Source organism: Euprymna scolopes, chromosome 2, assembly GCF_053919585.1.
Source record: "Euprymna scolopes isolate OS-2025 chromosome 2, ASM5391958v1, whole genome shotgun sequence".
In the NCBI taxonomy this organism is placed as follows: domain Eukaryota; kingdom Metazoa; phylum Mollusca; class Cephalopoda; order Sepiida; family Sepiolidae; genus Euprymna; species Euprymna scolopes.
Window position 1 is genome coordinate 192,211,425 of NC_136483.1, and position 21,863 is coordinate 192,233,287.

The 21,863-nt window shown below is 36.3% G+C and overlaps 1 protein-coding gene across 1 annotated transcript in view; it reads right to left on the reverse strand.

Moving 5' to 3' along the window:
- LOC145300323 (cytochrome P450 3A8-like) overlaps positions 1-16,506 on the reverse strand; it is a 57,995-nt gene extending 41,489 nt beyond the window's left edge. The window contains exons 1-4 of the mRNA XM_080144475.1: positions 16,070-16,506; positions 6,549-6,645; positions 2,298-2,350; positions 1,894-1,990 (exon numbers count right to left, since the gene is read on the reverse strand). Coding sequence (XP_080000601.1) covers positions 1,894-1,990; positions 2,298-2,350; positions 6,549-6,645; positions 16,070-16,143 — 321 coding nt within the window. The 5' untranslated portion in view covers positions 16,144-16,506. The remainder of the gene's footprint in view (positions 1-1,893; positions 1,991-2,297; positions 2,351-6,548; positions 6,646-16,069) is intronic.
- Positions 16,507-21,863: the final 5,357 nt, after the last annotated feature.

Sequence of the window (21,863 nt, forward strand, 5' to 3'; positions counted from 1 at the left end):
TGCTAGGAAATCCATACGGATGATTTGTTTATAGAGGTGAAGGCTTTGTGTAGAACATCCACAGTATTACTGCTAACCTCCGTCGGTGCAGATAACTGCCACAAGACAGAGCATACAGTAGACCACATGTTCTTACATCAGAGTTTCCTTCCCCTAAATCCATATATATATATATATTGTGGGCTGCGACGTTGTTTTGCTGTGGAATTTATTATATATATATATATATATATATATATATATATATATATATATATATATATATATATGTATAACGTAATTATGCTGTGTGTGATATATATTATATATATATATATATATATATATATATATATATATATATATATATATATATATATATATATATATATTACACACACAGCATAATTACGTTGACACACGGGTTCTCGTCAGATCACCGAAGTTAAGCAAATTTGAGCCTGGCTAGTACCAGATGGGTGACCATTTGGGAATTTTAGTCACTGTATGTTCTCTCCGCTTATCTTGGCATTGTTTCCAGTCGTGCTGAATCTTCACTTGCCACTGGTATTTAACAACACTGTCTCAGGAAAGGTGTGGTTAAAGATTGCACAACTCTTGCCACAAAACTTCCATGCACAGGCACTCTTACAGTGGGTATCCATAGTCTGTCAAGACTGAAGAAAGCCACCAGGAATACATATATGCTTGCATACCATTAAACAATTATGAGATATGCACCATGTTTTGCAAACGTCATGCTGCTCCCTTTTATTTTATTTTGAATGCCCAAAACGTTACTCAGTAACATTACTGAGTAAGAAAAAGGCAAATATTGTATACGAATATTATGATTTTTATGTGATTATATAATATTAATCGATATAACATCGATGTTCAGGCATAAGATGTCATGGACACTTTATGGACATATTTCCTCATCCAAGCTAATATATGCTTAACAGAAAAATTAACCTAGTCGACATTCTCATGGCAAACTCTGTAAGCTTTGTGAAAACATGGTCTTATATGTTGTAATTCTTAAGGTTGAGATCGGACGACCGTGGCAGCTAGAAATTCATGTTTGACACCAACCACTCTAGCACAATTTGGCTGTGTGAGGTGGCACTGTGCTGCTGAAAGACATAATCTGACATTCTTTATTATTTTTCTTACCTAAATTAACTTTCATTATCAAGATGTTTTTATAGTAGATCTGAAGAAGGTCTAAAGTTGCATCTACCGAAACGTCCTGAAAATAACACTTAAGATGAGAGTAGTAGTCCGAAGAATCCAAATAAAACAAAAGATAATGTTTTATTCATTTTATTTTGTTCATAATTTGAACATTGAAGCGGTTTTTTTTTGTCCACCACATTGTTGTGTCCGTGATCATAAAATAATTCACAAAAACAAACTTTGAAATTGAAGGGAATTATTTCGTTAAATTTGTATTCGTTTTAGACATTCATAAACGGCACAGACATTTTTTTTTTACTTGAACTTTGTAGCTATTTATTTTGTTACATAAAAAAGGGGTTTGGAAATAATATTGTGGATTTTTTTTAATGCCAGACATTCATGAACGGGAACGACAACATTCTAACTTATTTCATTTATAACTTGAAGATTAGGGTAATAATTAAAACAATGCTAATATGGATTTCAAGGCTAAGAAAAGAAGTTGACAGGAATTAATCATTATTTATTCTTTGGCAACTCTTCAGACTGGAGAAGATAAAAGGGCCAAAATTACAAATACGAATTTTTATTCGCAAAGAGAATTCCTCCACGTTAAACATGTATCATTTATTCCATCTTTCATTTTTCCTCATTCTGAATTAAATTATGTTTAATACATATAATAATATCTTGGAAGATTGATTAAAATTTTAAGCTAAAATTATAACCTACCGGTCGGTTTGTAAATTTGGAGAAACTTTTTACCATCATTTCTCCAATAATTTCAGGATCTCCAGTGACCAAATTGGGTGTAAAGCCAAAATATATTCTACAATAGGATAGAAATATTTAATTATAATTACATGACTAAAGACTAAGAATGATGAAAAGTGTACTAACTTAAAAAAAACACATCATGAAACAACATCGCTTTATTTATTATCTCCTCATGTCTTTCATTATTCTACTTTTATCGAGTATCATGGAATTAAAATATTGTTTTAAAAAATTATTTATTAATAAAATAATTGCTTGATAAAATTATTGTTTAATAAATTAATTGATTAATAAAATTGTTAATTAATAAAATGATTTCCAAACTATTAATAAATAATTTATGCATAAAAATTCCTTACCCATAACAATCGCCATATTTCTTCTTCCAGTCAAAAAATGCTCCATGAAAACCCTAAAATGCAAGAAATATGAAATTTGAATAGTCAAAAATACTAATCCTTCAAATAAATGTAAAAAATGGGATGAATTGAATATAAATGTTTCAAATAAAATGTATAAAAATTGAACTAAAAAAATTTAATTTTAGCAAAATTTATAAGTGTTTTATAAATAGAATATTCTGAGAGCTTATACAATTTGTTTTTCATATCTATATAAAATAAAACAGACACGATTATTCTCGCCTCTAAAAAGAATAGAAAAAAATCTGCCAATACTTGGTGTGTATTTCCGGTTATTATCAAATGATTTAGTTTAATATACTGAATTCCTACAATAATTCTGAGAAGAAACACTCTCTCAAACCAGTTATCTTTACAAGTATTAGCAAGATACTTCATCCCCCATTATTATGTCCTCCTCCTACCCCATTTTACATCCGTGATTACTTCCTTTTATCATTTCGTTTTATTATCAGTCATCTAATACTAATTCAGTATGCAATAATGAACGCTCTCTTTCGTTTTCGGATTTCTGCCTTCAGACACTTTGATTGGTTGATCAGAGTAGTTTCATGGATTAACAGATTGCTTTTACGAAAACGTTCGGAACGATTTTGTTAACATTCAACATGGCTTCCGACCTTATTCACTTCGACAAAAATACATAGAAACCTACGTTTACCACACCTAGCAATACGACACAGACTTTCAGACGGCTTAACGCGAATAAGTTTTATTTGTTCCTTTACAAGATACACTGCAAAACTGTTAATTTCCAATGCTTACATTACTTTTCACACTGGCCATACTTATGTTTTCACACCCATTATTTCTCACTGGCTTTTGGCCAGTTTTAAATATGACTTTGACTTCGGTAACTAGTACTTAACGTATGCGTTTCGCTTACATTTCATTTAACTGCAACACTTTACTTGTTTCCATCCTTTCAGCTTTTTTTTTTTTTTTTTAGCCATTTTTGGGATTGTTTTAGAGATTGCTTTATAATATATATGGAGCGGAGCATTACAATTAAACATTAACCATACGATCATTGCCGATACTATTTTCGTGACTTTTACGAAACTGTTTCAGACACTTCCTTTCTTTTTGGCTGGCCTTTTCTTCTTCTTCTTCTTCTTCTTCTTCTTAATAGCTGTCACTGACTTACGTGACGTTTTTACGCTTGAAATTAATGTAAATAATAGTCTGAGAAATCCAATCAATAAAAATAACGCACCCAAATTACATTCTACATTGTCCAGAAATTTACGCAATCTTATTAAAAAAAAAAAAAATAGCGAGGGCGCCCAGTCTTGCCTGGTTGTAAAATATCCTTAAATATATTTTAATTCATGCAGATTTCATATTTATTATTATAGAGGCAATTCTCTATTGAATATTATATTGTACCTAATATATAGTACTAATTTCAAAAGATTAAAAAATGACTTGGGTAATATCATCTAGAATCGAAACCAAAATATTTACCACTTCAGCTGCGTTCGTTATCGTTTGAGTTATCGACAGATAAATAAGACAGATTTAAAATTAAACCACTTCAAGCTATGTATGAATTTGCACATGTGCAAAAGTAATAGAAATATATATTTCTCTTTCTTTTTATACATGTGCTATATTCCTGTTTTTATCATTTAACATATCCGTACTTATGCAGAATATGGACCGTGCTGAAATAACGTTATTATAGAGAAACTCATTCTTAACATGGGAGACACCTAGTAATTTAATAGACAATAAATACCGTATACAGTTCAATTTAACTTGAACAGTGCCCACAAGTAAACGTGAGTAAGCGTCAATACCAGCAAGTAAGTGCCTTAATACAGCAGTGCCTGCCAGTGACATCAAGTGACAATAACAACATTAAAAGAGAACTAGCCTCCAGTTAACACAATAACACTCATACCCACCACTTGATGACAATACCCACCAATAGATGACAGTGCCCGCCACAGGATGACAGTATCCAGCAATTGAAGATAGGCGATTTCATTTCAGAGCAGTCAAATGGATATCGAAAATGGTCACTGTCGACAGTGACTGAGAATGACTGATACTTGAAAAGGCAGTCTGCGTCTAATAAACGTCTCAAAACGCCAGTGCCTGCCAGTGCTATCAAGTGACAGTAACCCCCTTTAAAAGAACACCAACCCTCGCCAATAACAGCCACTACTGAATGACAGTACCCGACAACTTAAGACAGGTGATTTCGTTTCAGAGCAGTTCAATGGATACTAAAAATGGTCATGATCAACAGTGACCGTCAATGATCAATAGTTTCAGAGGAAGTCAGTGTCCACCTTATAACGCAACTGGCATTTAGTGACAACCATTGAAAACAGAAAATTTTATTTAGAACCAGTCGTAAGTAACAGCCCTAAACTAACACTGACTGGTAATAACCACCAGTGTCGACAATTGAAGACAGGTAATTTCATTTCAGAGAAATACAATGGACATCGACTACGGTCATGATCAAAACTGACCGACAATGACCAATACTTGCAATATTTGTGCTCAACTGTAAATGCCAGTAAAGCAAGTAAATACAGGTAACCACCTCAAAACACCAGCGACATCCAATTTCATTTCGGAGGATTCAATTTAGGCTGATACTGGTCGCGGCCACCAGTGACCGACAGTGAACGCCAGGAACCGAGAGTGATAGTTGTAAATGCAACCAGTACTCGTCAGTAAACACTAATACTTGCAAGTAACCACCCTAAGCCAACATTAATCGCCAGTAACCACTGCCGACAATGGCAGCCAGTGGTTTCTGCTCGCTGTCACTGCTATGACAGTGGAAGCTGGATTATTTCATTGTGGTCAGTGTTGCTAGTGCCAGCAATTTTTCAGAGCCGAGAATGGCCGTCACTAGTAACCGCTTCCATCTTTGTATAATTTTTTTTATCCATATTCAGTAATTTACATAATTCACATACGATAATGCAGTAGATAATCATAGTTTAATTTGTTTTTGGGGAGTGGGGGTGGGATTTCCTTTGCCAAATCTGTTCTGGCTTCGTGTCTTATTTCCACAGGGTAATGCCGGTAAACGGGTTCAGCTAGTTTTTATATTTTATTAAAATTGTTTGATTTTTTTGTTAATAAACTTCAGTTTCCTATGAAATCATAATTAACTTGACATTTAAAGAAAACAAATTATTAATTATAAAAGACTTACATTCCATTCTTTAAAACATTGTAAATGATCAGTTAAAAAACTCATAAAATATGAAATACTCATTTTTTATCATTTCAATATAATGCCCCCCCCCAATAAAAAATGCCGTTTAATTTGGACACTTAAAAATGCTAATCGATCAGATAAAAGACTAAAATGTAGTACAGATAAAATTTATAAAAATTAAAATTAATAAATTCAGTTTTTACCAAACTTAAAATAATAGGGTTTTTTTTTTTCATAAATTGTCTGTTTTGAGTTGGTTAAAAAAGATGTTTATTTCTCATATTTTATCAAAATGGTATGATTTTTTAAAAAAAATATATTTTGTTTTGATACAACTTTAATTTCCTATGAAATGATAATTTACTTAGCATTTAGATTAAAAACGAATAAAAATATGGTGCAAGTCTCCTTACACGAATAAACAAAAACAAAGAAAAATATTTGTGGTACACATTTCCGTAATGGAAAGAAAATATTGCACACCAAAAATCACGTCATGTAGTTTTATTTAAAAACAAAATGAAAATCTAATTCTATAACTAAACGACGATCGGTAATCGTTTGATGCCATGTTTCAAGACAAGGGAGATAATTGCAAATAATTCAAACTTGCAAGATTTTGGAAAGCCATTCTTAACATCGAGAGGAGGTATGGGAAAAACTCAAATTTATCATTTGTTCACTCCCCTTTTAAGCACTCTTCAGAAATACTTTCAAATTAGCCTTGTACATCACCGTAATGCCTATGAATTCCTATTAATAGCTTAAAAAATGATTTTTCTTATAAAAATAAAACTACTTGATCAATTTACATGAGTTTTAATGTACGATATTTTTTTCTGTCACGAGTGTATACATCATAAAGATTTTTCTTTATTTTTGTTTTTTCTCCGGGGTGAGTTATGAACTAGCACCAAAAATATGGAAGATTTACAGTCAGTTCTTTAAGAATTTGAAAATGTTAGTAAAAAAAAAATTAAAAAATATGAAATACTCACTTTCTGACCCAATTCAACCAAATTTCCCAAAAATGCTGTTGGCTTTGGATATTTAATTCCATATTCACTAAAAAATCCAAATGTTCGTCTTCCATATCTGTTAAAAGGAAAATAGATAATTACATTTTTAATACTGAAATATGTGTTAATGTCAAACTAATTTTAATTTACTGTGTGGGTGGAAACGTTACGATCAGTCGCGACCTTGCGGAACACATGTTTATACATTCAATGTATAAACATGTGTTCCGCAAGGTCGCGATTGGTTGAAACGTGATAAATCCACGTGACTGGGCGAGATTTGAGACGGATAAAAGATCTCGGCTTGGAAGGAAATAAGGCAGTTACGTCTTACGTGGGTGGAAACGTTACGATTACATGTTTCAACATTCAATGTAAGACGTAACGAAAAACTGCTTTCTTTCTCTTCAAGCCGAGTTCTTTTATCCGCCTCAAATCTTGGCCAGACACGTGGCCTTATCACAGTCTTCATGTCTTCTTGTATAAAACCAGGTACACTTCGTGCGTTTTCTTTTTCTTCTTGTTCTTTCAATTTGCGAGTGGCAGAAAGAGCACGCCCTTTTTCCATTGGTGACATTACTACCACAACGCGCTATTACGAGGCGAACATCTCCAGTGTTTTCTACATTCGTTACCTCAGTATTTGTCGCAATATAAATATGTGGTAGGCGGCATCAATCAAGTTTGAAATATTTGTTTGACTTCTGAGCTGGATCTTATTATATAGTGCAAAACAATCTGTATACGATTAGCTAAGATTTTGAATAAAATCTTCAACCTTATTTTAACATTATTGTTAATGACTGACAGTTATCTATACAATTCCTATCACTCTTGTTTTTGCGAAACAATTTGATGACCACCTTCTCCCTCCCCTGGTAAAATACTGGGGAATAAAACCGTTCCTAAAACACGAGTTAAAACACACAGCAACCAGACTAGATAAATTCTTGTCCTGGAATTCAGTAAGACCAAGAGACCAAAACAAAAGATATAATACAATATATGAAAATGGTCAATTGGGGAGAGGAAAAATATGTTCTCAACTTCTTTATTAACTCAGTGTTTGAGAAATAAAGAACTTAAGTGGAACATTCGAATATCTATGTATCTCATATAGACTTCAAGTATTAGCCCCAGGTTGTGACTTCAAGTATTAGCCCCAGGTGAGAACTTCGACTGAAGTAAAATAAAGCAAAAATATAGGCAGATATAATAATATAGAACAAGCCCGAAAGGACTGCACTCATTATCGACGTCATAGTTCCAAACGACTTTGGCCTTAATAGAGCAGAACGGGAGAAGATAACAAAATATCAGGACCTAAAAATGATCTAAAAACAACATGGTCTCTGAAAGAAATAAACAGTATACCAGTTGTGACAGGCACAGCTGGCCTAATAAAAAAGAACCTTCAAAAATACTTAGAAGCAATCCCTGGAAAACCAAGCTGTAAGGAAATACAGATAGCAGCCATAAAGGGAACAGTGTCTATTCTTAAAAGAGCCCTCGGATATAAATTTAAATTATAATAGAATCAAGTGTTAGTCCCAGGAAGGAGCCCCTTGATCTCTTCAAACTAACAAAAGTAAAATAAAATAAAAAGCAAAAAGGGACAAAAATAGGTGACAACCTTAAATACATTTTGTAGGGCAAATCATTGATCTTTGGTATTCACACACACACACACACACACACACACACACATATATATATATATTTTAAAATGTAATTGTAATATATATATATATATATATATATATATATATATATATATATATATATATATATATATATATATATCCCAAACCTCTGGTCTTGATGGAGGGACCACTAAAACTTGCTTCTATGGTTTTAAATAATCTGAAATAACAGCAAGGGGAGACTTGATTGCAAATATTTCTCACATGTTATATCTCCCCTCTTTTGGAAATAGGGTACGATTATAAATATCCCCAGTATCAAATAATTCTTACATACTGTGAAATTTACTTTATGTATGAAAACCAAAGAGAGGATATATAACATATGATAAATATTTGGAATAAAGTCTCTCTTGTTATTTCAGATCATTTGAAACCATAACAGCAACGTTTAGTCTCTCCTTCGCAAACAAATGACCTGTTGGAGAAGACCAATGTATATATATCCGAAAAATAAGATAAGTTAAATCAGAGATTAATTAATCTTGTGGTTTACAGTAGGTGTGTCAGAAACTTCGTGAAAATATTGAATAATTCGATCCCCTGTCTTTCCAAGCTTATAACTACTCGAAAAATGTAATTGAAACCCTAATTTTTTTTAAATTAAAGGGTAAAAGATCAAGGTTTCATAAAAAAAATAAAATAAAAACAACGTGTTTTTGTTTTGTTTTTTTTTAAAAAGGTTTTAAACTTCGGACTTTAAAGGTAAATCTCAAAAAAACCCGTTCTTTTTTTGTTTTAAATTAGAATATATTATTTATTGATCTTCAATTTGTGATACATAAAACTTTGGCACATAAATCAATTATTTACTTTTTTTTTTTTTTTTTTTTTTTTTTTTTATTATATTTTCACCCCAAACAAGGCACATTGCCACTTTGGTGTAGGGGGCTACTATCAGGGGAAACATCTACTGGGGCACTATGTAGGGATTAGGGCAGCGAGATGTTGGTTCACGTTGCACTTGAACTTATGCATGTCAGTACAGTTGGGGAAGCAGTGACCTGGAATGGAATTCCAAAGTCTAGCAGTTCTGGGGAAGAAACTACTGGAGTAGAACGATCTTTTACATCTAGGGATCTCTACAGTGTGGGGGTGGGATTTTGCAGCTTGTCGGGTCTGTCGAGGGTGTTCACGTCGTGGGGGCACAAGTGCTTGCAGTTCTTCAGAGCATTCACCATTATAATACTTGTAGAACAGGCAGAGGGATGCAACGTTTCGACGATGGGACAGAGGCTGAAGTTTTGATGCCAGTTTAGGGCCTATCAGATTTGCGACTCTCTTTTGAACCCTGTCAAGGAGAGAGAGACTAGTAGCCGATGCACCGGCCCAAATATGACAGCAATACTCCATACATGGGCGAATAGTGGCCTTATAGAGGTACAGGATACTTTCGGGTGTTAGAAGTTTTCTAGCACGGTAGAGAGAGCCCACCTTCCTCGCAGCGGCCCTGGCAATGCCCTCGATGTAATTGTTCCAGCTCATGTTTCCTGTGAACGTTAGGCCAAGGAGCTTGAAAGACGTACTCTCAGCTAAAGAGTTGTTGGCCATTGCTATAGGTGGTAGAGAAGGTTTCCTGTAATTATTGAATGAAACCAGTTTTGTCTTGGTGGCATTGAACGTTACCATCCATTTTTGTCCCCATTCCACTACTGATTTGAGGTCATCCTCCAGTGTTTCTGCCATTACTTTAGATATATGTTCATTTGTTTTCCTGTCGTGCCTGCTATAGAGTGTGGTGTCATCAGCATATATACCCATCTCAGAGGCAATTTTATCGGGGAGGTCATTTATGAATATCAGGAACAGCAGAGGACCAAGGATAGATCCCTGGGGCACTCCGGCATTTATATTATATTGTTTAGACGTACGACCGTCGAGGACAACCTGGATTTTTCTCTTATCTAAGAAGGATTTAATTATGTTAAGTATTCTACCAGTGATACCGTAAGATCTAATCTTCCTGAGGAGACCCTCATGCCATACCCTGTCAAAAGCCTTAGATATATCTAGAGCTACCGCTCTGCCCTCTCCCGCTTTATCCAGTGAATGGTATATGCGTTCAGAGATTACAGTGAGGATGTCTGCCGTGGAACGGGCTTGTCTAAATCCATATTGATGGTCGGTCAGAAGTTTAGCATCTGTAAGGTGCTGGACTAGAGCATGGTTAATTAAGGTCTCAAATATTTTGGCAAAAAGTGGGAGGAGGCTAATAGGGCGATAATTTAATGGGTCCGTCCTTTCGCCAGAATTCTTGAATACTGGTACCACAGAAGCAGTTTTCCAGCAGCTCGGAAAGCAAGATTCATTAAGGCATTTGTTGTAGAGTTTGGAGAGAACTGGAGCTACTTCGGCTGAGCACTTTTTTAATAGCACAGCTGGGATGAGGTCGGGTCCACATGCTTTGGAAGTGTCAAGGTTTTTTATGATAGCATGCACCTGAGCAGGGGTGATTTCCAGATCGTCTAGCTTGGCGTCTGTCCGCATAGGAAAGTCAGGTAGGGGGTGGTTTAAAGGGTCCAGTGTAGAGTTGGAGGCAAACCGACTGGCAAGCATGTTAGCCTTCTCGGTTGCTGAGCAAAGAACCTCGTGATTGTTGGTTAGTGGGGGAATCGTTGATTGCCCATTATTTACTACACTGTTGTAGATTTTCCAGAAGTCACGAGTTCCTAATTTTTGTGCTTCGATGCGTTTTTTAGTGGTTTCCGTAAATTCCCTCTTAGCTGTCGCTATTTCTTTCTTAACGTTACTTCTAGCTTCTATGTACTTTTGTCTGTTTGAACTGGACTTATGTCTGTTAAACCTTCGGAATGCATGCTGCCTTTGAGCAATGGCAGTTGCGCAAGTCGAAGTAAACCATTGGGGAGAGTGGGGCTTGCTATAGAATTTCCGCATGGGAACATGCGCTTCGATTGCAGTTTTGAACCATTCAGTGGTCTCAGTTGCACACTGTTCAGCAGGAAGAGAAAAAATATTTCCCCATGGGGCGTCTCTGATAAGATCTCTGATAGCTTCCCAGTCAGCCTTTTTATAATATCTGGTTGTTTTGAGCACTGGCTCTTCAGTTTTGGGTCTAGAGTTTAGGGCGATTTCAACCATTATTACCGCATGATCAGCGTTCCCAAGTGGGCTGTCGGATTTCGTTACACAATCATCAGGAATTGTGGTCAAAAACAGATCTAATAGTGATGCGTGTTGTTCTTCCTGATCAGGGAAGCGGGTTGGAAAAGTAACAATTTGCGATAGGGAGTGAGATACAGAGAAGCTATGAGTTGCGCTGCCTGCTGCATCTGTATAAGTAGAGAATCCAAGCCAGTTTTTGTGATGGACATTAAAGTCACCAAATACATGTACTTGGGCGCTAGTGTCGAAGGAGAGTGCTGTGTCTATGCTGTCAGATACTTTGTTTATTATGGTGCAGTCTTGGGTCGAAGGAGAGCGGTAGAGAAAGTAAAAGTAGCTAATGTTGTGTTGCATGATTAGTCTAAAGCACATAAAGGCTTGGTCATCCGTTTCTAGGTTTGTCTCTCTAGTCAGGGGAAGGGTATTACGAATGTAAACTCCAAGTCCGTGCATATGTCTGTCAGAGTCCTTACGGCAGAGTGGGAGATATCCAGGCATGTTAAAGTAGTTAGAGGGGATGGAGGAGTGTAGGTTAGTCTCACTTAGTGCTAAGATATCCGGGGCATTTGTTAGGAGAAATGCTTCAACATCAGCTAAATTAGTTCTAAGCCCACGGATATTTGTGAATGCAAGCCTCAAGGGAGGAGGCAAGTTGAATTTGTTTGACCCTAAGCCTGGTTTAAGCTTATTTTTAGATTGTACTGTCATCATGTTTTTTAACGAGTTTCAGTTGGGTTAGGGGAAGCCGAGCAGGAGGTTATGCAGAATATCACACATGCATCACAAGTAGACCATCAGCTGACCCACCATCAACTAGGACTGTGGCCTCAGGAAAGCCCACCGGGGATGAGTGCAGGGTCCCTTTCCATGCGCGCCATGGCACTGCAAACATCCCGATATTATTCAACTGTTGATGGAGCAGCCGCTCTAAGCGCTACCAAAGAGTTAGGGCTCCTGTACTACCAGTCGGAAACAGCAGCCAGTAACTGTCAATCCGGTACCCTCAACCCATCAGAGGAAGGTCAACCCAATCTAATTGCTCAGGCATATGTGGTACTCAAGCATTCTCAAATGCCCAGCTTTAGGGGTGGGGTGTGTCGGGAGTGGGGGAAATGGCGTTCATTGCCCTAGACAAGAAACAAGATCTACCAATGGGTGTGTCTGTCGAATCACTGATAGTATCTCTGCGCCTGACTAATAGGCAAAGAAGGAGTGTGGAAGCCGGGCGATAGGCAGGACCTATCTACTCCTTAAGCAATTTAGGTATTGCAAACCGGTAATTTGTTTGAGTCACCAGCTCTAGGAAGGCTGTCATCCAAGACTGAAGAGGCCTCCCTCCTCTTTGGTTTAGTTTCAGAGTTTTCCTTCTCCTAGACGGATGATCTGGGAAGATCTACTGGGTCCGTCACCACTGAGAGGGTTTGCTCCGCGCCTGGGTTCTAATCCAGGTATTTCTGCGACCCCGCGTGGTTAGATAATGTTATTGGGTTAGTTTGTAGAGGTTATATCTGCTAAATAGTTACACTCCTCAAAGTGGATTAGGGATATTGTTATTTCATTGCTACTGGATAAAGGGGTTGAGTAGAGCTCATGCAGTGTAAGCAACTATGATTGTAAGGATGCTTGTTAGGAGATCCTGTGGTTAGAGGCTTTCATTTTTGTTTATGAATATTTTTTTCATTTTTTTTTCTTTTTTTTATTTTTTTTATTTATTTTATTTTATTTTATTTTTTATTTATTTATTATTTTTTTTTTTTTTTATCCATGTGAGCTTGGGTCTAGTATAATATTTAAGTGTGAGTAGGAGTTAAGAATTGAACTAAGAGTTGTGCCAAAACTATTTTAGATGATATCAGGGCATGAGATGCAAGTGCAATATAGTACGGGTAAAACAGTAAGTTTTGAGTCATGTGTAATTTGATAAATAGATATATGGGCTGGTTTTAGTAGGTGTGAATGAAGTTGGAGGTACAAGGTGAGTTTCTATTATTGAGAGAATATGTTTGCAGCTTTCAAGTAAAAGTTATGGACATTTAGCATAGCAAAGAGCATTGGTTCAGTTTCGTATTAGCGTTGCAAAGATATCTAAGAGGGGACAGTTGTGTAATGCAGTGCGGTGTGCTTTGCTTCCGAGTACATACTTTAGCTGTTTAATCCCAACTGGAATAGGAATGAACTCCAATGCATGTCTAGAGGGTAGAATTGTATAGATGTTTAGTGATGACTAAGCAGTTAGCATGTGAGAGTCAGGGGCTGGAAGTTAAAGATTCCAGTACAAAACGGAGTGAAATGTAGGAGTTAAGTGGCGGTTTGGTGGGAATGAGCAGATTGTTAGCCTTCAAGGGATAGGAGTTATTAGTTTACAAGAAACAAATCAAGGATTTAGAGTGGCAGGTAAGTTTTTTTTTTTTTTTTTTTTTTTTTTTTTTCCGCATGCAGGCTAGACAGAGGTAATCGTCTTGGAGGTAAAATGTATATTGGGATTTCGTAGCTAGCAGTTAGGTGTTTGTTCCAGTTACAAGAACTAGTTCATGGCGGTCTGAAATTCCGTATTTTGTATTTATAGGAAGACATTAAGGTAACGTACAGGAGCATAGCATCCACTCAGGAAGAATAGCTCTAGTATCACAGCTAAGATACTGCATATTTAGGTAACGAATAGTGAAAGTTAAATTAGGTGGCACTTTTTTTTTTTTGCACCTTACCATGGCTGTTACTATTAAGTATTGTACTTAATAAAGTTCTTCTGTCATCTAAATAAGCTAAAAAGGGATTCCCCCTCCGTATTACTACGTCGATGTGACATGGTAAAAAGAAATTAGTCAGGAAATTGTTTTTAAAATAAGTGAATCAAGAATGGTCAAGATGCCTGAGAGATAAGATAAAATTACATCGAAAAAAAAAAAAAAAAAAAAAAAAAAAAAAAAAATAATAAAATAAATAAATAAATAAATAAAAAATAATGAATAAATAAATAAAAGGGTTAGATTTGTTTGGTTTAAAAAGAGGATAGAATAAAATATAAAATAAGATAAAGTGTGCAAAGAAAATACAAAAAATGTACTTAGCTAAAAAATTAGATCTTCGGTGTGGCGGCAGATATCTCTTCGACCACCATGCACGTGACGCTAAGGAAATAATGACCTTACTAAGCCATTACTAAGCTAGGTCATTGGAGTAGGGGGGGGCACACCTTACATTTGGTCGTTAGTGAGAGCTTTCCCTTTTTTAAGGGGAAGGAAAGGAAGAATACCAATATTCTGCTTATATATTTTGAATAGATTCTGAAAACTTCGTCACGTTTAGATTTTATAACAGTAACTTGGCCAGGCATGAATTAAATTAAAAACTGGGCAAATTAGGCTGAAAAGAAATAGAAGCAAATAGGCAATCTGAAATCAAGACAATTTCTTGTCTGAGATATTTACCAGTAAAGAAAGTCCGTGCGTCTTTTTTTTTTTTTTTTTTTTTCCGCCTACGACTCCTTTTTAGGCACAGTTAATAATTCGGGTGTTTATATGTCAAGCGGTCGACTTCATATTTAAATTAGTCTATTTCAATGAGAGTAGATTATGCATAAAAAGGAAAAAGTTCTTCTGTCATCTAAATAAGCTAAAAAGGGATTCCCCCTCCGTATTTTAACAGACATTTCAAAATAGGGGCTTGAATTTAAAAAAAAACGTTTGTTAAAATAGTCTATTCGGTTTATTGGAAAGAACATAAAATTTCACATTGACCCTGAAAATATCGTAAAAATAGAATCAATAGAAAAATTTTGATAGATTTTTAAAGTTTAAAAATTGAAAAATACTGAACTCGTAAAATTCAATTAATTTCATTACTGTTTTATAAAAAATAAAAAAAATAATATTTCTATTACTTTTTATACAACTTTAATAGTTTATTTTGGAAGTATAATCCATAAAGAAAATAAACAATCCACTTTTAAAAGAGAAATTAAAAGTTTTTTTTATATTTTATTCGTAGTTTCGTGTTAGGGGTGTCAAAAATTCCTACAAAATTCTGATACAACTAGGTTTACAGTCTTACAAAATATTGTTGGAAGGAAATATTTTTATACCAGGCAATACCAGCCAAATAAAATAGCTCAATATACAAGGTAGAGCAAAGTAAGAATTTTATGGTTTATATTTATTTTTTTTGTAGAAAAATATAGATTTTTAAACAAAAATTTATTATTTGAAGCAAGGAATACACGGAATGCAAAATTCTTTCCTTAATCTATGGATTGCATGGATGGCTCATCTCTTCAGAGGCCGACAAAGACTTTCTTAGAAAGAATGGATTAAAGAAATAACTTTAAAATTTATTTGCTTCAAATAATAAATTTTTGTTTAAAAATTCTATATTTTTGCTGCAAAAAATTTCAATATAAATCATACAATTATGTGTGTGTGTGTGTGTGTGTGTGTGTGTGTGTGTGTGTAAGCGAAATGAGTTATTCCAACAATCCCTATACTATTAAGGGTCAACAATAATTTTATTATTATTATTATTATTATTATTATTATTATTATTATTATTATTATTTGTTCCATTATAGCATAGGGATCTTTTGAATAACTCGCTTGAAGAAAAAGAAAGAAAACGTTGTTTTTGTTTTGTTTGTAGCCAGGTGAAAAGTTAAAAATGAAAAATAAATCGCTGACTTACAGATAAAAAGTGAGTAAAAAAAATAATATGACAAGCAGACAGTTTGGGATGTACAAAACTCCAAATAAATCCATCGTTATTTTCTTCCAAACAAATGATGGGAAAAAGTTACTTCGGTTTTGTTTTTCTGCTTCTGTCACTTTTTTTTCAGCTGCTGAACCAAATAAAACTGATCAAAACAAAAATAAAAGACGGAGAACCTTTCAACATCAGCTGTGGGAAGAGTAATTTTGATAGCAGTAGTTAAACGAGTAGGCGGGTGTTTTGATTTGGTGCAAAAAAGTTACTTTGCGTCGCGTGAAATGCTCTCGCTCTTCTGCTGGATTAACGAAATAGTGATAATAAAAAAAAAGAGGTGGACTTCAAATATATACGTTAGTGTGATTGGCCTAGTTATAAAATCTGTACGACTTATAACCGGAATAAAAATCATTGCCGTTGGTGTATGCCTGTATGCGTGTGTATGCATATGCATATGCGTGTGTATATATATTTGTCTATATGTATGTGCATATATGTACATATACATATGTATATATGTGCGTGCATATATATATATATATATATATATATATATATATATATATATATATATATATATATATATATATATATATATGGAAAGAGCGGCGTGGAGAAGAGATAAAGTGATTTGAAGTTCCACATTTTGATAAGTCAACTTATTTCTAATTTTAAGTTCAACAATCAAAATATAGATAACAAAAATTATTAGCAAATTTAATGTTTTTCGTAGGTTTGTTCCCGTTAAAGAAAAAAAAAAAAAAAAAAAACATATGACCCAACAATAAACGGCATCAAACTCTCTTTTCACCGTGACAACTAATTTTATGATTACGTAAATTCCAACATTGAGTAGATCGCTATTCATAGTACAGTCAATCTAACTGATTTTTTGGTTGAACTTGAAATTGCTAACAAAGGTTTTAATTTGGATATTGGGCATGAATAACCTCTCTTTCGGATAAAACAAGCCAAAAACTATATGGTCTCCCGACTGAGACCTTGAATTTTAAGAGAAAAATACAAATTAGCCCCCAAAAGTGGGGTTTTCACCCCTAAAACATCCTGGGGCTCAAACACCAGAATTTTCTCAGGGTCAAATATTACGTTTCCAAATGTATATCCACGTGGTCTTGATTTTGGGTAATTTTCAGCAAAATCTAATGGTCGAAAAAGATACTTGTGCAACTGCAAGGCTGTTCTAGTCTCACACAAAAACATGCGTTCACATCTCAAGCCATTTTTCTTGTCATACACATACGCGCACACAAACATACGTGCGCACGTACACACACGTACATATATTCACGTTCACGTACATACACTCACATTCACGTTCATACACACACACGCTAACGTACACACATGTACGCACGCACACGCGCACACATACACATACATGAGCAACGTCACTTCTCTTTAAAGGAAATCCAAAAATACGCAAAAGACCATCCGAAACAACTACAAAAGCAAGAGACCTGAGCTATTTCCTGCTTTTCGATTCGGTTCCCGACCTTGGCGGTCGACAGACCAATCGCTCCTTTGGGGCGCGCGCCCGCACGCCTCACGTCCCCTGCTACTATGTGTGGAGCAAGAGCCAACAGACAGTATGTACACCTTACACGCTTTCTCTCTCCATGGCCTGGATTGACTTTCTCTCTCTCTCTCTCTCTCTCTCTCTCTCTCTCTCTCTCTCTCTCTCTCTCTCTCTCTCTCTCTCTCTCTCTCTCTCTCTCTCTCTACAACAATAGACTTTCCCTCTCACCAGTTAACAGTGAGAGACCCGCGCCAAACGATTGACTTTCTCTCTCTCTCTCTCTCTCTCTCTCTCTCTCTCTCACACACACACACACACACACACACTCTCTCTCTCTCTCTCTCTCTCTCTCTCTCTCTCTCTACAACAATAGACTTTCCCTCTCACCAGTTAACAGTGAGAGACCCGCGCCAAACGATTGACTTTCTCTCTCTCTCTCTCTCTCTCACACACACACACACACACACACACACACACACACACACACTCTCTCTCTCTCTCTCTCTCTCTCTCTACAACAATAGACTTTCCCTCTCACCAGTTAACAGTGAGAGACCCGCGCCAAACGATTGACTTTCTCACTCTCTCTCGCTCTCTCTACAACAATACATGTTTAGCAAACTTTGATTCAAATAAAAACATTTCTAAGGCATTTTCTTCTGCTGATTCTTCTTAGAAACAAAACCTTGTTATACCAAAGGATTCGGAGAGAAAGCAGGGATTTCTGGAAGTTGCTGATTATTGTAAAAATATGGAGGAAATTCTCGAGGACTCAACCTGCATGTACTCAACGTTATGTTACATTCGTGATTTAGCCAGGAAAAACAACATTACACCAATTCTAACATTCGATCAGCCACTTTGGTACAAAGTGATGATAGTTGAGTCACAGTTCCTTGAAATTATTTGTTTTGCGACTTGGTGAACTCCATACACAGATGAGATTGCTGAGGTCAATTGATCATTTGATGATAGCTTTTGGATTGCAAGAACATTTTGATCTTGTGTATGATGAAAACACAGTCACGCACATGCTAAGTGGCAAAGCAATTGCAAGAGATATTCGTGCTCACTTCTTAGTTGATCTGCTCTGAATGCTATTTCACATGTCACTGAGGATGATCAACTCAACGCTGATGCAGAAGAGTCATTTCCTCAAAATGAAGACCTGAAGGAAGCTCAGGAGCTATTGAAATGTTTTCTTGATAGGACTGAGATATTGGATAATGTTCTGTCATCAGAGTCTGTGACTAAGACTGCCCAGAGAATCAACGATGAGAAGGATGCGATGGTTGACCAATGAACAGGGGAATTGTGGATTCAATACCTTGATATGTTGATGATCCTGCAATTGTTCATCAAGGTAGAGCACACTGGGAACTTAATGCTGTAAAGAAATGCTGCCAATATTCACAGGACACAAAGTCGGTCTACTTGTACTTGCAGCAAATGGCTGTCGAAAAGCCACTCTGAAATGTACCAGAAATTTTCTGAAGGATTCCATGTGATTAGACGATCGCTTCTGGGCTGAGTTGTCGATGGTTATTCATCAGGTGCTAATGAGAAGCATAAAGACGTCCGGAGGTTTTACTCATGATAGAGAAATGGCCGAAATTCAACGATTGGTTTGGATGCTATCACTGCCAGCGTGTGCTGAAATCAAGTTTACAATGCAAGAACTATCAGGCATTCGTTATGGCACAAGTAATCAGCAACAGGAAGCTACTTCAGCAAGAAAAGAGCGAGACGTGAGGAATACATAGAAGCTTTTTGCGTTTCTCCAGACATTTGACTTTTTCATGGAAGATCCGTCCATTCACAGCATTTCAAGTGGAGTAACTGGAGACAAAAATGAATTGGCCAGTGTAAACTCCATAAGAGAGGCAATCACAGTTTCAATGATTGGAGAAAATGTCCACGAGTACACACAATAAAAAAAGATCCGGCAATTACACTTGGGTCAAAAGCTTCGCTCAGCAAAAATGAAGCAGTTGAGACTAATCCACAACTCATATTTCAGAGACTATGTGTGTTATCTACCAATGAACCCTTGAGACAGCAGAAGCAAGAACATTTCCAGTGTGGTTACCCACCTAGACTTTTTGATCATTTCGGACTATGGCGAGAGGTAAAAAAAAAAAAACGGCTTTGGCAGATGCAATATGGGAACTGACTTCCCCTGTACAATCAGTTCTACAGTCGTCAGATCCACAGTATCTCTTAAATGGTGGAGCACTACTTCACCGCCTCCCATGGCAAAAAGTTCACACATTTGATGAGATCTGTGCACAATACTACAAATATGTCACAACTAGATATGGAAAAGCATGCATTGTCTTTGATTGGTATGAAAGGCGAACAAAATTTTTAAAAAAAGGGTGACCTTAATATAGCTGGAAAGAGAGTTGACGATTTTGATAAAGTTTGAAGCCGGGTAGTGAAAACGGTTTTTGCTACTCGTTCGCTAGCATAGGGATAAAGCGCGGGCTCTCTTGCCGGTTGAAGTCCACACCTCCTCCTCGACCACCCCAAGATATAGATCCCGCTCTGTGAATCCGAAAGTTAGTTTTGCGATTCCGTAGGTACAAGTAAGCTGTTTTAACTTTTTTTTTACATAGGAGTTACCACTTATCAAGGCCCTGAGGCCAATCGAGGATAAGGGTTATTGAGTGTACAGTAATCAATGGAATAATATCGTAGTAATCGTTCGTAATGGAAATTTGGTAGATTGGATTACTTAAGGGGGCGGTTCATCAAGAATTTGTTTATGTTGGACTTGAAGACAACCAAGTTGTAGTCAGCTGGGAAACAGGAAACCGGAAGAGAGTCACACCTGCGTGCAGTTCTAAGAAAGAAACATTGTTCGTGGAATCTACGTTTTGATTTAGGCACAGTTAAAGAGTAGGGAAAGTTATTGACAGTGGTTTTAGCTAGACAGGTGTTTTTCAAAAACGATTGGGGAGGAGTGACTAGAGATTGGAGCTCAGACGAGCACTTGCCGTGGAAATAATGATAAAACAAAGACAGGTTTGCAACGTCCCTTCTGTAGGAAAGAGGTTGCAGGGAAGAGAAAAGGGCGTCCCCACAAAATTCTATGGACTATTGATTTCCGGTTGATTTGAAAGTAACAGAGTTAATTCCAGATCTATCCTGAAACTTGATACCCAAGCGTCAGCTTAAGAGAAACAGCATATCAGCAGCATCAGAGCATCTACGAGGGAGGAACTCAGTCACAGTGTCGGACAACAGGCGGCCAGCTAACGTGTTAAAGGTATTGCCACCCAGATTTAGTCATGCTGTGGCACTATATCTCAGTGCCATGGTTTCTAACACACTCTACAGCATGGCTGAGTGGTGATTTGGCCATGAGCGTACAGATACAAAGAAATGCATTCCCAGAATTCCCTTTCTATCTCTCTCTCTCTCTCTCTCTCTCTCTCTCTCTCTCTCTCTCTCTCTCTTTCTGCACGGACCATCATGAGGTGAGCACGCATATTTCTGTCTCTCCGTAAACACTCGTTAGGGTAGGTTAGTTAGTTTTGAAAAGCATATTGCGTAGGTTTAATTGTAAAAATTAATTATTATGTGTATATTGTATTGTAACATGGCGGCCATGAGGAAAAGGAAGATTCCAACCCGAAGGTCAGTACGTTTCCTGGGAGAAGAAGGAGCCACACAGCACATCCAACATCTCAGGTATGCTTTTCTTCTTACAGACCCTAATGACGCCATCTTCACATCTTCATGAGACCACTTCTAAGACATTTAGTATAACCAGTGACCGGCTGATCGTGTTATAGTGCGCGTTTTGTGCGCTCTGGGCACCATGGCCGTAATTTCCAGTAACCAGTGAGTGTCTGGTTACATTTTGAGGGGTCACTGGGAATTAGGGTTGGTGTATATCGTCTTGCCCGTGTGCACGATCTGCCCCAAGGAATTATATTTACGGTTCCGTGACGCAGAATCATGTGTAACTCCTCCCCAATGCGCGTTACAGCTGTTGATTTTGCTTCCCAAAAAGAATAATTTAAAACGCAAAGAAAAATATGAAACAAGTTCAATATATATATTGAAAAAAAGTGAAGCAATAAAACAAACTCAGAAAATAGTTAATTGTGTAGAATTTTATTAAAAAGAAATCGTTGCTTAAGCTTCTCAAAGCACGGTTAACAAAGTTAACCTTAGTAACAACTTATAAATAATAAATTAGACCTGGAAATATATTCAAATCCAGTT